The sequence below is a fragment of the Lampetra fluviatilis genome, chromosome 20 (genome assembly GCF_964198595.1).
Source record: "Lampetra fluviatilis chromosome 20, kcLamFluv1.1, whole genome shotgun sequence".
Taxonomy (NCBI): Eukaryota; Metazoa; Chordata; class Hyperoartia; order Petromyzontiformes; family Petromyzontidae; genus Lampetra; species Lampetra fluviatilis.
In genome coordinates this window covers 9,999,959-10,016,315 of record NC_136294.1, presented here as the reverse complement: position 1 = coordinate 10,016,315, position 16,357 = coordinate 9,999,959, and the positions used below count along the sequence as shown (strand labels likewise).

General features: G+C 48.2%; 1 protein-coding gene across 4 annotated transcripts in view; it reads right to left on the bottom strand.

The window, feature by feature from the left end:
- Positions 1-16,357, bottom strand: part of MAPKAP1 (MAPK associated protein 1) — a 123,377-nt gene that overhangs the window by 61,437 nt on the left and 45,583 nt on the right. For 3 of the 4 annotated variants that reach the window (XM_078865588.1, XM_078865590.1, XM_078865589.1), the window contains exon 5: positions 9,150-9,319. In XM_078865588.1, coding sequence (XP_078721714.1) covers positions 9,150-9,319 — 170 coding nt within the window. Of the gene's footprint in view, positions 1-9,149; positions 9,320-11,975; positions 11,988-16,357 lie in introns of those variants that run through there. The other variant, XM_078865591.1, reaches the window with a different exon arrangement.

Sequence of the window (16,357 nt, the reverse complement as noted above, 5' to 3'; positions counted from 1 at the left end):
AAGCAATACAATTTGGTTTACACGGGGGGGGAGGGGGGGGTTGGCGGATGGATGCGGAGTCATCCAAGATGCTGGCAGGAAGCCGCGAGCAAGGTGCTTGACAGGGCATCGGGTGCGCAGATGCATTTTGTTCAATCGTGAAGGGTCACCGCTCAAAACGTCACCTATGGTTTATATATTTTTTATTATAAGGCCACAGTCTTATTGATGAATGTGTTACGTTTTTTCTTTTGTTAACTGCACTTGTGCGTGCCACTGCCAACGCAGCAGGAGCCGCATCGCCAAATAATGTGTCGGTTAAATAGGAAACCATCAAGTGCTCAAATAAACAAGGGCAATGAGTGCGACCTGATCACGCATTCGTTCAGCAACCAAAGGCCAATGCAGCTCAGCAAACACCGGACGGACATGGTCGGATACTGGAAGAGCAACTTCACAACAACTGTGGGATCTGCTAGAGAGAAGGTGGCTTCGGCGAGGCGTGGTGCTAACGGGGGAGAGGGGGGGATGTCCAAGATGATGTTAACCTTGACAGGTTAGGCAATGTGCAACGATATTCTGGAGGTTTTGGTTTTGGGCAAATTTTCCTTTAAAACAACCACACGAGGGTGATCTCAGCATGGCCGCCTGGGTCGGCAAACCCGCGTCACATCAAACGGCCGTAAATCACTCGACGCTATCAAGCCCAACGCCGCTTGCTTTCCCTTAACACAGGCGAGAAGAGTTATCTGCGAAAGTCTCGAGGCCTCGTATAACATATATCCGAGCGCGGTTCAAACTACAACACCAAAAGAAAGAAGTTACATTTGAGCAAACAATGGGAGGGAGGGGGGGAGGGAACCCCCAGAACAAAGTCTGTGTTAACGGGCGAGATATGAGAGCGGGCGGGAGACCACAACATTCTACAAAAGCCGAGCGTGCGGTCGTTTTGAACTGTGGCCTACCGTTAAATGAATCATTTGTTCCAGCGCAATCGATGAAATAAAAATGTCCCAATTAATTTATTGTGTGTGCATAGCACCCTGCATGCAACCCACGGTCTGCAGCTGACTCTACATTAGCTACTATTGCCTGCATTAATGATTACAACCCAAAGACCCCAGGTTATTGCGTGCGTGTCGTAGGGAGGGGCTGCTATAGGTTCGTGGTTTGAGTCGCTGTGCTACGATTCCTGCCCGTGGATAACATTTCTTGGTATTCCTGGTACCTGAAGCTGCCATAGGCCTGCCTTAAGTTGACTGCATAAAGCGAGGACCTCGTGTGGATGTGCAAACCTAAAAACTGGGGAGACAAAGCCAGGCAAGACCTGATGCTCTCCCCCCCCCCTCATACCTTGCCAGCCTTCGAAAAGTGCTCACAAATAGCACTTGCCCCTAAAATCTATGTAACTAAACATGGAATTCGTTTATTATGGGACGACTGGCAGCAGCTGACTTCTATCGACAAGAGGTGGCGGAGGAGCAATGCTCAAAAACAAATTGCTCAGTGGGCTTTACCTGGTAAAATAAAATTTAGGTTTTAGTTATTTTTTGTGATTGTCTTACCTTTCCTATACTTTGCACTCCGAAAGTTTGTTGTTGTAACTTTCTGACCCACCCCTACTGGACATCGGTGAAAAAGAGCTTCACAGCTCATCGTATTTCTCTAGGACAAATAAAGATTCCGATTCGGATACTCAAATACATGCTTTACACTTAATCTCCCCGGTTGAATACGACCAAAACCTGAATCGTTGGGGCATTCAATTTCCCAGGCCTTCCTATCCTTCACGGTTTCACGCGAGCATGCCGACGCCTCTGCGAAGCGCTCGGCCCCGCAATGACACTACTTCGCAAGGTCCGCGCAAAAAATGCGCAAAAGCAGGGGAGGGCCCGTCGTTGTTTCGGCGTTATCTGCCGGCGTGCGCGGTGGCGACGTCGTCGTGGGACACGACAAAGCCATTTTGCAAGCGCGCACCGCTCAGCAGATTCCGCCCCGATAACCGGGCCCCCGCGCGTGTGTGTGAACGCTTTCCCCCAAAGTGGTTTTCCCACGTGGCAAATTGCTTCTGCCCAGCTTGTCCTGGTCGCTCGCTCGCCCGCCCGCCCATTCACCCCATCCGCCCGCTTGAGATCGTTTTACTGTCCCCGGGATGACGCTTTGAATGTGAAAGCAGACCACGTGCTTTGTTGCATGCGGATGTGGATTACTGAAGCACAAGCTTTACACGTGGATGATGGAACACAAGCTTCTTGAATGATGTAGTTTGATCATAGCTTTTATATGAATGCAATCGAATGCATTCTCATTTCGCCGTTCGGGTTTTGATATTGGAGCAGTTTGTTTTTGGCAAATCCCATCGTGGATGTACTCGTAGCGTTTTTGTTCCCTTTGTCTGGCCTGCTTCCATTTTAACGTAAGCTTGAAGAATTTTCACACTACGCGTTTTCGCTATAAAACAAGGCTCTTCAATTCGGGAACACTTTTCTCGTTACGTGGAACGCGCACCGTTATAACGCGGTTTGAGAGCAGCCAATGACGAACTACTTTCTTGAGCTGCGCGGCCGAGTGGTATGGGAATTCTGGGTATACGCGGGGGTACCCTTCAACTCAGCTCTTTGTCCTACCATGGGATGACTGAAGGATGATTTTATAGCGCAAATACGCGAATCAAATTTGCATATATTTAAAATAATTTATTATTTCTTTGAATGTATTTATTCATGTCCTGTAATGTATATACAGGAATGCATCTACCCCGTTAAAGGAAGAATTACTGTATTTTGTTTTATTCGGCACTTACTTGGTAGCATTATGGTTTTAATATTATTGCGTGACTGTTCGAGTGCTTGATCAGACGTGATAGTGGCTTGTTATTAATAGCAACGGGCACATAAGTAACAACTCGCTTCCCACGGCGGCATGATGAATTCCAACTACCCGGGGTTGCGATTCAAGTCGAGAACAAATTATCTTTTCTATAATCTTCTCTCTATTAAATTTCGATTTAAAGCTTTCGTGACTGCAGGGATTCATCTTCTTGGTTCTTTCGGTAAAGTCACGTAGAAGGGAAGTAATAAAATAACAAAAATAAAACATAATAAAACAATTCTCACGACGTTTCGGCCACAATGCAAGCAGCCGTCCTCAGGTGAAGAATGACCTGAGGACGGCTGCTTGCGTTGTGGCCGAAACGTCGTGAGAATTGTTTTATTATGTTTTATTTTTATTATTGTATTACTTCCCTTCTACGTGACTTACCGAAAGAACCAAGAAGACTTCTCTCTATTGTTTCTCCTCTCTCTGTTCCACTTGTACACTGCTGGTCCCCCCTCCATTAGCCAAAAATGTAACAGTAGAAAAAAGCAGCAAGGCTCATGGATAGCAGGTGGGGAAGGCAAGGTGGCAGGAGGTCGTGAGTTCAATCCCAACCCCGAGCACCTGTACACTAAGAGGATGCCTGTCCTCTCTCCCTATGGTTGCATGGATTTTTCTCTGGATTCTCCGGTTATTTCCTTCATAATTTAAAAACTTGCATTCAAAGTATTTGGTGGAAATACATTTCCCCATGAGCCACTTGATTGAGCTATTATTTGCGGCCAGGTTGCCTCTGAAAAAGAGCTCACAGCTCAGTGGGCTTTAACTGGTAAATAAAATAGTGTGGGGCTTTGCCTAACGGGAAGCGCTAATTGTGTAAGATTAACTTAACGACTGGTGGGCTGTGGCATGGACGCAGAGAAATGCCTGGCAATGAACACCGTAATGATCATCGCCAAGTGCCTCGATCAACCGCTGGGTGACACTCATCTCCACCGAGACCCACGATCTAGTCGTGTACACACCACCTCCCCATGGTGGGGTTCACTGTGCTGTGAAGTATGGTCATGTAATCCGCGTGACCATCAAGGTGCGGGGAGGCCTTAGTGTAGCAGTGGATTGACAAAAGGGGCTGAGAATTTACACTGGGAAGCCTCTCCGCGGGACAAGCACTGCTGGTTTCCTGAAAAGTGATACTCAATTTATTTGACCCAGTAGTATGATGGGCTCAGGTCAAACCCTGACCACAATTTGACACGTGACCTTTCAATTGTCAATCGATTACTAACCAGTTTAACGCATAGGCTTTCAGGACCAATATCATCTGTTTACGCTACGCAACAAGCCTTACTAGTTGGCTGTGCCGGGTCGTGGCGGATTAAGCGATAATTAAGCGATCTCACCCAAAAAAACCTCTTATGGATTACCAACCACATTGGCACCTCGGTGGATAATACATTATTTCTTTACTATTGCTGATGATACGGATTCAAATCAAGTAAAATACTGCCTAAAAGTTAAAAGTATATATTAAAAACCCCGTAAATATCCTTAAACAAAATCCGTTATTATCATTAGCCAAGGTTTGATATGCCTCGAACCACTGACGCCAATTTGCGTATTGTGTTCTCGCTGATATTACATCGCAGTAAACCGCGAGGATCTGTAACGATAATGCCTCGCGATGGCCGACATGGGAGCCGTAAAGGGAGCACAGCGGGGGGGCAGAGATGGGAGAGGCAGGGGGGGCCGGAGGGGCAGGGCGGGAGGGCAGGGGGGGGCAGGGGGGGCAAAGGGAGGCAGAGGGGGCAGGTGGGGCCAGAGGGGGGGCATCTCCACGACCCCCCCCCTCCATCTCCATGACCCCCCCCCCCATCTCTACGACCCCAGGCTGTCGACGGCGTCGGTAACGCGATCCCGCGTGCCGGCCCCACCCTCTCGAGCGCCGCGGCTCACGTTTCGGCGAGCGCGCACCGTTCGCCCGCGCTCTCTGATGAAGAGTTTTGTTTCACGCCGGGGCGCATTACGGGCGCACGCAGGGACCCACAGCCTTGCCCGGCACGCATGACTCACGCCTAATTAACGCGTTAGTGCGTGCGCACACCGCTGCTACAACGGCTGCTACCGTTGCCGCTAATGCCGCGACCACCACCACCACCACCACCGCTGACCGACCGAGAGCCCAGGAACATTAAGCTGTTTGCATTTAGAAGCGCGTTTCCCTCGCTGCACAGTCAATGCAGGAAAAGCAAAGTATGCGGGCTGAATATTCTTGTTAATTAGGGGAAACTAATTATTTAAGCAAAAGCAAATCAGAAAAAGGGGTCATTTCAGAATGTAAAAAAAATGCACGTAACAATCGCAAACGATTGCCAGTCTGCTGTTCTTTGGTTTCCGTAACCAAAGCTTCTAGGACACACGTGCAGTTTTCAAGTCAGAGGCAGCTGTGGCGCAGCTGAGAAACACGATTTCGGATGCAAACGTAGTGTGAAGTTGGAAAGACTTGACAGTCTTCATGCTGAAGACTAAAAACTAAAAATAAGCAGAACAAAACTGCAAAAAAAAAGTGCTTTTCTAAACCCTAGGGGAGGCCCAGGACTTGTTCATATGGAATGGCCAAAACTTAGTTATCACAATCAGCGCAGTGGTAACAGGAAAAAATAAATCATCGCCTTGCTCCAACAAGTGTGCGAGTGTGCTCATCCTCATTCGTGGCTCCAAGCCAGTGGTTGAAATTCCACATCACACGATGGCGTGGGCCATTCTCTCTCCTGAACTGCTGAAATCGCACTTGACTTCAAACGTAAGCGGTAGCCACCGACAACAGGGCATCGCAATAAACAACATGAACAGCCACTGAAAATAAGTGCGAGTACATGATTTTTACATTCCGATTTTTTTATATTTTTGCTACCCTTTGCGTGTACTTGTGCATGCGAGTGTACAATAAAAGTGCAGGTTTTCCCTCGCTCTACGCAGGTTTGGTTTGCGCGATTTCGCGCTGCGTATGCAGCAAATCTACTTCTACCAAAATTTGAATTCATTCGCCTGCGGCTATGCAGTCGGACGCGCAACAACATTGTGCAGTGTACTGTATTCGCTACTCGACAGGCAACTCGTGCGGTGCATTGCGAGTTGGGCGACTGCCTTGTATACTACGCAATTTTTCTTTGTGCGCCCTTTATTCGGAGCGCATCTACTGCATAAAGCAGTCGCGCAGCTGTGAGCACATGGTATGAGTTTAATGCCAAATCCGCAGCCGGCATAAGTGGCGAGTAACATCTGAACCAGTCGTGCGCTTCCTTAAAGTTGACTCGCAATAAAGATAAATAAATGAGTGCCTGGAGTAGTGTGTAAATGTGCGGTGCATGCGTCATACTGGCTTTAACTGGTGCTCGCTAACAGCACTTGCCCCAGCAGACTACATAGCTCGACAGGCAATCTTTATCTTTGCAATACAAATAAACGTCCGAGTTGAGCTCTTAAGTAGTGTATGGGGGTCAATTTACAGTAATTACTAACTGCTGAGAGCCTTTTTAACTAAAGCCGGTGTAAAAGTTAAGGCACGCTCTTAAATCTGCATACCACACGACTTGTAATACTCGGCTTGTTCCAGCCACAATGCCTCTCCCTGGTTAAAACAAGCAATTTGGGGGAATAACAGGTTTGAAGAATCCATGTAAAAATGTTTCTGCTACAGGTAGATGGGAGATAAACGCACGTGAAGGGGAACATCACGTGCAAGGCAGGCGAGTGTTAGCCTTTGCATTTTAACTTGGAAGGAACATCAACCTTCTCAAGTCGTTGAGCAGTCTGTGAAGCACCTAGGCTTTTTACAATTCAGTGATGAAATTAAACTTTGATTCTCCCGATACATGCACGAAATTGTGCACGTGAGAATCGATTGCATTTAAGTGAAACGGCACAAAGAAAACAGAACAAATGAACTTAAGGAAGCAGCAAAACCAGAGAAGATTGACGATCGAATCGAACTGCGACTGACTCGCAACAATTCAATCAAATCCAGGTGACTCAGTCACTCGCCTCGTGCCATCCCGCCCGTTTTGACTCCGACCTCCATTGAATACGGCTCCAGGGAGCGCTGGTGTGCCGCTGCGAGATACCAAGGGGGTATAAACCCAGCACAGATCGTTTTCTACAACGGTAAAAAAAGTTTTGGCGTAGCTAATGTCGGCCATGTCACCATCGTTGCTTCTTTCTAAACATTTTTCTTTTATTTTACCAGGAAAGGCCCACTGAAGTATAGAGCTCTTTGTCAGAAGCGACCTGGCCGCAAATGATAGCTCAACGAAGTGCCCTTATCATGTGTAAATCTATTGCAGCCAAATGATCTAAACGCATGTTTCTAAATGTGAAGGGAAGAACTGGAGGACCCGGAGAAAACTCCACGCGACCATGGAGAGAGAGACACACAAACTCCAAATATAGAGGCAACAGGCAGGGTTGGGCTCTAACCAACGACCTCCTATATACCAAGCGAGGCAGTTAACATCTCGGCACCGTGGCGCTTTTTCCTTCTGCCAGAGCCGAAAACTGGTTGCAGAGTCCGACACCTGCACTCCCAGCTCGGGCCAGTCTCACGGCTACCTCACCATCTGGCTTTCGGCTTCCCTCTTGGTCACTGACCTTTGGGTGCCACTCCAACGCCCGTCCGGAGATCCGCGCCCCACTCCATCCTGGCCACGTGCAACTTCCCTTTCCCTTAATTGCGCCCGCTATATTATTTTCCAAGTTCCCAAGTTACCAACCGTATCCTTCCATTAAATTACTAGCATCCCTCCACGTGCACTTATATTCCACGCGGACAGGCGAGGCGCTCCCCGTTGTATTGTTCCGTTAAAAACGCGGCCCTCTGACCCGTAAATTAACACGGGCATTACTGCTGCCCAAACCACCTGTTTCTTCACATTAGAGACACGAGCATGACCCGGTAAGAAACAATCCTGGCATCTGGAATGCGAGTCGTAATGACTACCATCTCAGGCCCATCGTTCTCACAACACACCTCACATTCATGTGTCTGTACAGAAATTTATCTCAAGACGCCGTACAGAGATGGGTGACTACATGTGCACCGTGGCAGCTATGATTGGTGTGGAATACCGGCTGGAGCAATGGCAGAGCCAGGATTTTCAGGTAGGGGGGGCAACCCCTTCAGCAATGGAAAATGATAGAGGAGTTGCTAGTAAGTAAGGACTTGTCCCTTGCTTTTTATTCGACGCGTGTGCGGCGATGGCGCAGCCATCCATCGAGGGTCGAATTCGAACCGTGTGTGATCGGCATCGCGCTCGCTGAAGGTGAATGCCTTCAGGGAAGTCGTGTACTCTATACGCAACTGCGCACAATTCTGTGAGTCACTTATAACCGCTTTGCCGTTACTTATTGTCAATTATGGACTCAGACTATTGTCCTATCATCTCATAGAGTCCCTGGCACATAATAATATGCTACACAGTGGCAGTGGGGGTCGTAAAATGCCGATTTATTACTAATAAACCCCAATGATCTGATCGAAATTGAATATTTAGATCGGATCATTGGGGGGCCACGTGCCACCTCCCCCCCCCCCCACTGGCTCTGCCAGTGGGCTAGGGAAAATGTTTTTTTCATGCTTAACCAAAATAATTAATGTGGGGCCAGCAGGCAAAGAGTATTGGGCAAATGTGGCGGAAAGAAAGGCTTTGGTGATGGTCAGAAAGGAAAAACGAGGAGAGGGAGACACAGTGGGTCGTCAACTGCTGAAAGCCTTGAGAGCCAGGCGAGGTAGCAAAGGTAGGGTCAGTACGAGAGCGAGGAGTTAAGCTCGTGGGTTGGTTCGTTTGGGACGTAAAAAACACATTTACAATTTTTTCAATTCTTACGCGCATGACGTGACGAAACACAACGCTCGCAGAAATATGTTCATTACAATCTGTGCACGGTAAATGCACGTGCTATGCCGGTGTTTATGTACATATATGTTTTACCAGGGTAAAGCATACGGAGCTATACAGCTCTTTTTTCAGAAACGACCTGGCCATAAGTGATAGATCAATGAAGTGGCTAATCACGTGGAAATGTAAAACAACCAAATACTCCAAACGCATGTTTCTAAATGTGGAGAGAAAAACCAGAAGACCCGGAGAAAAATCCACACGACCACAGGGAGAGACACGCAAACCCCAAATATACAACATGCATAGTTAAGGCTGGGATCAAACCCACAACCTCCTGTACCACCAGGCGAGGTAGTTAACATCTCGCCACCGTGGCGAGTTAATATGTGGTGGCCGTAGAGGTGTTTGGGGGAGGTGGGGGGGGCTGTGTGTGCGCAGGCGACGGGGGCTCATTACTTGAGCTTGGGTTCGCGGCCCTCGTTGGTGTACTGCCAGCACGTGAGGCCGATGAGGTCCCCGACGCGCGCGTTGGCCATGACGACGACGTGCATGGCGTGGGCGTGCTCCGGGTTGGCGCCCGGCAGGTACACGTCGATCCGCTTGGTCGCCGTTGTGCCCACATGGCCCTGCCGGAGGGCGCAGGGCGACGACAGGAGTGGGGGGGGGGGAAGACGGCACACACACACACGCACCGCCGATTAGCATGCTTGGCTACATATGGTGCGAAAGAAGATCAACATAGAAACAAAGATCCCCCCCGTATAGCTTTAGAAGACTGTTGGGGAAAGCGCTGTTAGTCAGCGCACGGTACGCGAAGGGGGTGGGGTGGCCAACACCACGCCCGACCCCCTTTGTCTCCCCGAGTGGCGATGTCCACACAATCGCACCAGGTACTCAATTGAGGCCGAGTCACTCGTGTTGGCCGTGAGCGGGAATCGGATCGCCGAGTTCGTAGCAATGCGCGAATCACTGCACTTCCAGCACACAAAGACACACAAACGTACACCGCCACCATCATTATCAACAACAACACAAGAAAGGGCTCTTCAAGCTTCCAGACCTTTAATAGCAAGGGCTGATCTCTAATGTAGAGGGTCCTTGCCTACAAACATCCGGCAGTTCACCAGCATTGGTTCAAGCAAGCCCGACGTCGCCGATGGGACAATGAATATCAAAAAACTGGGATCGATCAAACGAGTACCACTCTGCGGTGAACGGATTCACCCTCGCCACATGATTGCGAAATGTGAAGAGGAGACTCGACACGTCGTCACAGTGGCTCATTTGAGCAGGAAATAGTAGATCTCCTCTCCCCCCCCCATGATGAAAATGGTGCCCTAAATCGCAGCACCGCAAGACGCGTGATTAACTCCTCTGTAATACTTTGTTGCAATCTTAATTTTGGAGCTTTCGTGACTGCAGGAATTATTCTTTGGTTCTTTCGGTAAAGTCACGTATAAAGATAAAATAATAAATTAAATAATAGCATACGACGTTTCGATTGCAACACAAGCAATCATCATCAGGTATAATGAAATAGCGACATAAAATCTAACCAGAAAACTATAGACAGACATATAAGCAGACAGATATCACCAAGATGCATAGAGCGAGCAACACAGGTACAGAGAGGGGTGATCGTCTCTGTGGGGTGGCCTTAAATAGACAGAGGAGGGCAGAGGCAGCGAGAGGGAGGGGTTAGAGACAACATTTACATGTCAATGATTTATTTACATGTCAATTTACATGTCAATTCGATACTTTGCTAGGTTATTTAATTTTAGTGTGTTTCTTTCTCCCTCTAAGCCTGCGTACTTCTCTACGCGTCTCCTCGTACTCATTGACATGTAAATTTTGTCTCTAACCCCTCCCTCTCGCTGCCTCCGCCCCCCTCTGTCTATTTAAGGCCACCACACAGAGACGATCACCCCTCTCTGTACCTGTGTTACTCTCGCTATGTATCTTGGTGATATCTGTCTGCTTATATGTCTGTCTATAGTTTTCTGGTTAGATTTTATGTCGCTATTTCATTATACCTGATGATGATTGCTTGTGTTGCAATCGAAACGTCGTATGCTATTATTTAATTTATTATTTTATCTTTATACGTGACTTTACCGAAAGAACCAAAGAATACTTTGTTGCAGTCTCACTCGTTGTGCAAAATAATCTTTTGTGCCCACGCAGAGATCCGACGCCAGGACCTTGCCATGCGCGTGTTCCATATCGGCAGTGCTTATTAAGTACAGGGCCCGCTGTAGTAGCAGCAGCAATGAGGTATATGCCCTTCAAAGAAAGTCTCTCTCTCTCTCTCTCCTTGCGTTAACTGCACATCGGGGCCGTGCATGTGCAGCATTAATAAAACAAGCAAAACTTTCTCCGCTGGATTTTTACTCGGCGCACTAAAATATTGATGGACTTTAATCTGCAGCCAGAGAAGATTCCAATTGAGCAGGCTCATTTCTCATAAATTCTTAAACAAAGTACAATGCTTATTAAAACGGTTGCAGCGTACAAGGCTTTACAGAGACCTAATGCACTTTCAGACCATCAAAAGAGAAGAACTCTTATTGCATTTCATGAACCATGATTTATTTGGCACGGTCCCAAATCTCATTATATTTATTTCTCAACTTTTCGCAATTTCCTTTGCTCTGCTCAAATCTCAAAGTACCACCCGAGTTTTTGAAATAATTCAATCCTATAGAGTAGTAAAGTCTTATTGAGCGGATATACTCCCCCGTCATAGGAATGTGGAGTTTCCACCACTGGTTTCAGTGCTACCAACCAGATTGCTCGTTTCAGCAGAGAGAACTTTAAGCTGACCCTCTTGTTGCTTTGAGTCAATTAAAATTACTTTCAATAATTATGTTAACGGTAAGTTCATTACAATATCAATGAAACAAACAATAACATCACAAGTACAGTATATACAAACACAGAATTGCAATGTTAAATCAAGGTGAGAACCCACTGATACTAAACTAATTTTCAGGGGAAACCTGGTTATACAAGGACATCACACAGAAAATGAGTACAAATTTGAAATTAAATAAAGTTATTGAATGGCCGCGACCAAATCCAAAACGTGGAGAAATAGCAATGACGTTCAAACAAAGCAAACAAAACGAGAGTGGGCTCCCAGAAATAAAGAGAATACTCCCGTCCGCAGATTGCTTTGAGATACGGCTCCCAGACCTAGACTTAAGAATCGTGTGGCATCATCCACAACACCACCAACTGTTTTGAGGCAGCTCGATACCCAGCGTGCACGCGACAAACCTCATCCGTGAAACTTCACCGTTCGGTCTCTGGGCCTGGACCCCCCCTTTCCGTACCCTTCATCAGCATCTCCTCCCACCCGACAACCTACAAGGCGTCGTCGTCGTCATCAGCATCGCTGTTAATGTGGCATCGCCGTCACGGGCGCATGAAGACGCTTGTGGAGGGGCACAGGGCGCCGATCCCCCCGAACCGTCACGGCTAATTTGGAGACAATCGTTTTCACGCCGTTTGCTTCTATCGGTCACTAGGGGGTGGCAAAACGCCTTCCTGCGGGTAACAAATCGACTCGCACTGCGGAGGAAACTGGGAAAACGACTCCAAAAGATGGTGTGCGCGCAAAACCCATATCCGTCCTAGAAAATAAATACTGCGTCGCGTTTGTGTTCGTAAGCACGCCGTCGGCGATGCAGAATTCGGTGACGAAACGTCGTTCTCGAACCCCCTGCGGTCAGCAGAGCGCTTCGGCCGAACGGCTCGAGAAGCTGGGAGGCCACAGATGGGTTTTGCCAAGTTAATTCAATAGCTCCTTCTAACCCGCCACGCGATGGCGCTGTTGCTGCTGCTCTGCAAAGGGGGGGGGGGGGGGGGGAATCCTCGCCACACGTTAATCGCCAGAAAGATGCTGGCCTTCAAGCCTGGCCGGAACAAATCAGAATCTTTATTTATACTGGAGGAATCCGATGAGCTGTAAATCTCTCTTGAACACATGTCCAGTAGTCGACAAACCTTATTACCAGATTGCATCAAACCTAAAAAAAGCACCTCCGATCAAAACGGTTGGCTACGTACAGCGCGAAAGAAGTCCGACGTGCATACATCGACGTAATATTGCTTGGTGCTTTAAATCGTGCCGTCATTAGTAGCCAAGACTGAAGAAAATCCAACCGCATGCACTCGGGAATCTGCCGTAACCGCATCAGGTGGCTCAAAATTGCCATTCAAACCCACGGGGCTAGGCAACGCTGGTTCAGTGCTCCGACACGGCCATCGTGGAGCCCTCCGAGCCACGTGGTGAAAGTGCAGTACATTCTTTTTTTAAACCCCTCACCCCCCCCAAGTGATGTCTCTCTGAGCGAGCGCACCCAGACCACGGCTTACTGCGAAGGCAGCACAATGACCACACTGAAGTGGCAGAGGTAATTATTTGCATGACCCCCCCCCGCCGCCGCCGTCTGTGCCTGTACGGAGTTGCCTTGTGAACTCGCACCCACCAATAGGAAATGCTTAAAATCACCGCTTGGAGGGCAGGAAGGCGACTTCAAGAGTCATTGATAACGTCTCTGTCCGTTTAGGCAGACGGCACTTAAATAGAATGTCAAAACGCCACACTCAAAACATTTCCATCCATACCTGCCACGGTCTGTCCGTGGTCTTCCTCTCTCCAGGGTTAAATCATATTTAGCCCCGTGGCATTTTAAAAACAATATCGCTGTGACCAACGGCAAGCCTGATTCGGAAGGCTTCGAGGGAACAACGCTGATGGCACGAAGACTAGCACTTGGTTCATTCACACGACTCAAGTTGCACAATTTACTACTTCTTGCGGGTGTCGCGGGTCACACATTTACATCAAAACCCAAAACAGCGTCTCCTTTTGTGACGTAAAGGACAAAGCTAATTGATACAATGTTGAACCAAACCATTTATTCAACCAAAAAAAACAAGGGTGTTTTCCCTCTTTGAACGTTGGCAGTAATGGCAAAATGCCAACTTGGGCTCAGAACTCCTCCCTCGTTCACAATAGCCACGAAAACAGAGTTTGCTACATACGTGCAAGACATCATGCCCATGGACCATCGGCATTTCCCCCTAGGACGCCTCTCAGCTCTCCGATGCAAGACAACACACAACGCACAAAAAATTACCGACTCGCGGCTCAAATGACCGCTCGACGGTGAACACACGTGCTGTAAGAGTCCTCTGCAAGTGGTGGAAATTCCACGTTGCTATGGCGGGGGTCCAGTCTCTCAGTAAGACAACCACTCATGGATTCACCTACAGCGTTTCTAATTTGATTGCCCCTGGGGGAATGACAGGCTGAGTCAACCCCCTTCCCCCCCACGAGAATGAGCAAACTTCTGGTGGCGAGTCCACACGCTCTAATACAGTGCCACCTGGGCCTAATATACTTTATGTATTCATATACAAATATTAATTCTAATCTGCACTGCATAGTAATTTAGCGAAGAAACTAAATAATGCATTGACGCTTCAGAGACTCAACACTGCCATGTATACCGAACAATCAAACAAAACGATGAAAATCCACCTTATCTGAAAAAAAAACTTTTTAACAGCAAACTCCCTTTCTTTCTCCTCTTCTCCACAAACACGTCAGGCAAACTAAGACCTCCTCTTTGAGATAAGAGGTCCTTGGGGGGGGGGGGGGCACACGTACATTAGTCCCTCTAGAGTCTCAAGAGCTGGAGATGTTGACACTGGGGAGTAAACACACACACACGCTCTCTAAGATCCCAGGTTAGAATGTCAGAGCAAATTCTATTGGGGCACACCGCCAAGGGTCGTTTACAAGGAGAGGGTGGGGGGGGCACAGCGTTATGCCTGGCCACCTTTTTTTTCCCTCCAGCACTTTGGATCAAATACCATACCACGTACTCAAGTATGGCCAAGTCGATCTGTGAACCGGAACATTTTACGATTCAATTTTTGGCCACTGGCATTGTGCAAGAGTGGGGGACTTAAACGCAAGCTGCCAGGATCACAGCAAGCGCACGAATCACTGCACCAACGCTTTTCAAACCTGTAAGGGGGAAAGTGACGTCCCAGCAGATGGCAGTGCAGCAAGCAGGTTGCTGGCCCACTCGAACAGAATTGTGAAAGCGATATTGCCGTATGCGTGTGGGTTTTTATTAAAAGTAGAACTCTTTAAAAATGTGTTGGGTGACTGTAATACTTTGTAGAGTAAAAAAAACATGCTTAAACTTATCACAAAAATGTAGGTCTCTGCCAAATGGATTGCTGTATACCCTATATACACACACACGTGTATTTCTGTTTGTCAGGCAAGCTTAAGAGCTGGAAGTTAATTTATCGCAGCGGAATGACTAAATGTCAGGCAATGTGTATCTGCCACGGAGTGTGCCAATCACCGTTTATTTTTGGGAGCCCGTCGCGTGCTTTATTGGAACACAGAGGGGTCAGAAGTTTATGAGAAACACATCTTTGACACGCTCGCACGCGCCAAATTCCGCATTCATTTATATCCGACGTATATTCCTCACAACCTATCCATTTATAAGCGCGGATCCACCAGCGGCGTTGCACACCCACGAGAAACAAGCCCTCAACTGAGAAATGTCACGCGCTGCCAAGAATACAGATAACGTTTAATGTGCATACACACGGGATGGCCACATGTACATGTTGCCCTGGTTGTACCTCGCATACACACGGGGTGGTCACGTGTACATGTTGCCCTGGTTATAGCCTCGCATACACACGGGGTGGCCACGTGTACATGCAGCCCTGGCTACAGCCTAGCTTACACACGGGGTGGTCACGTTTACATGTAGACCTGGTGAAAGCCTAGCATACACACGGGGTGGTCACGTGTACATGCAGCCCTGGTTATAGCCTCGCATACACACGGGGTGGTCACGTGTACATGCAGCCCTGGTTATAGCCTCGCATACACACGGGGTGGTCACGTTTACATGTAGACCTGGCGAAAGCCTAGAATACACACGGGGTGGTCACGTGTACATGCAGCCCTGGCTATTGCTTAGCATACACACGGGGTGGCCACGTGTACATGTAGCCTTAGCTGCTCTGTATAGGCTGGTTTACAAGAGCCGAGCAAGGACTCCACAGGTCCTCAGAGACCTCCCTGGGACTGTGATGTGAACGACTGGCACCAACGGGACTACTGCCCTTTAACTAAACAGGACCACTGGGACTACCACTCGAACCACTTGCATGACTGGGACTACCACCGGACAACCAGAATGACCACCGGCACCACGAGAACTAACAAATAATTGGATGCTCACTTACCCGTTAATTTGCACACACTAACATATACCCAGATCGCCACTAATGCACACATGTACAACAGCGGGCATCATTCGTCACGAAGTGGCAGTGATTGTCACCACGGTGCCTGTGCCAGGCCAGGTGCACTTGTAGGCCATGTCAAGTGTTGAAGGCTTGCTGACAGGTCTTGGGACAGACCCAGGTGATATGGGTTGACCAAGTGAGATGACTGGCAGATGCACCACCTATGCCTCCTACTGTGCCAACTTGCTATAATTTAGCCACCCGGCGCTCCATTCGTTGTTGTGAGTGTCGCTCCTCTGCCCTCCATTATTGTTGGAGGGCGAGTGCCTCCAACTGCCCAGTAGCGTCCTTCACAAGCCTCC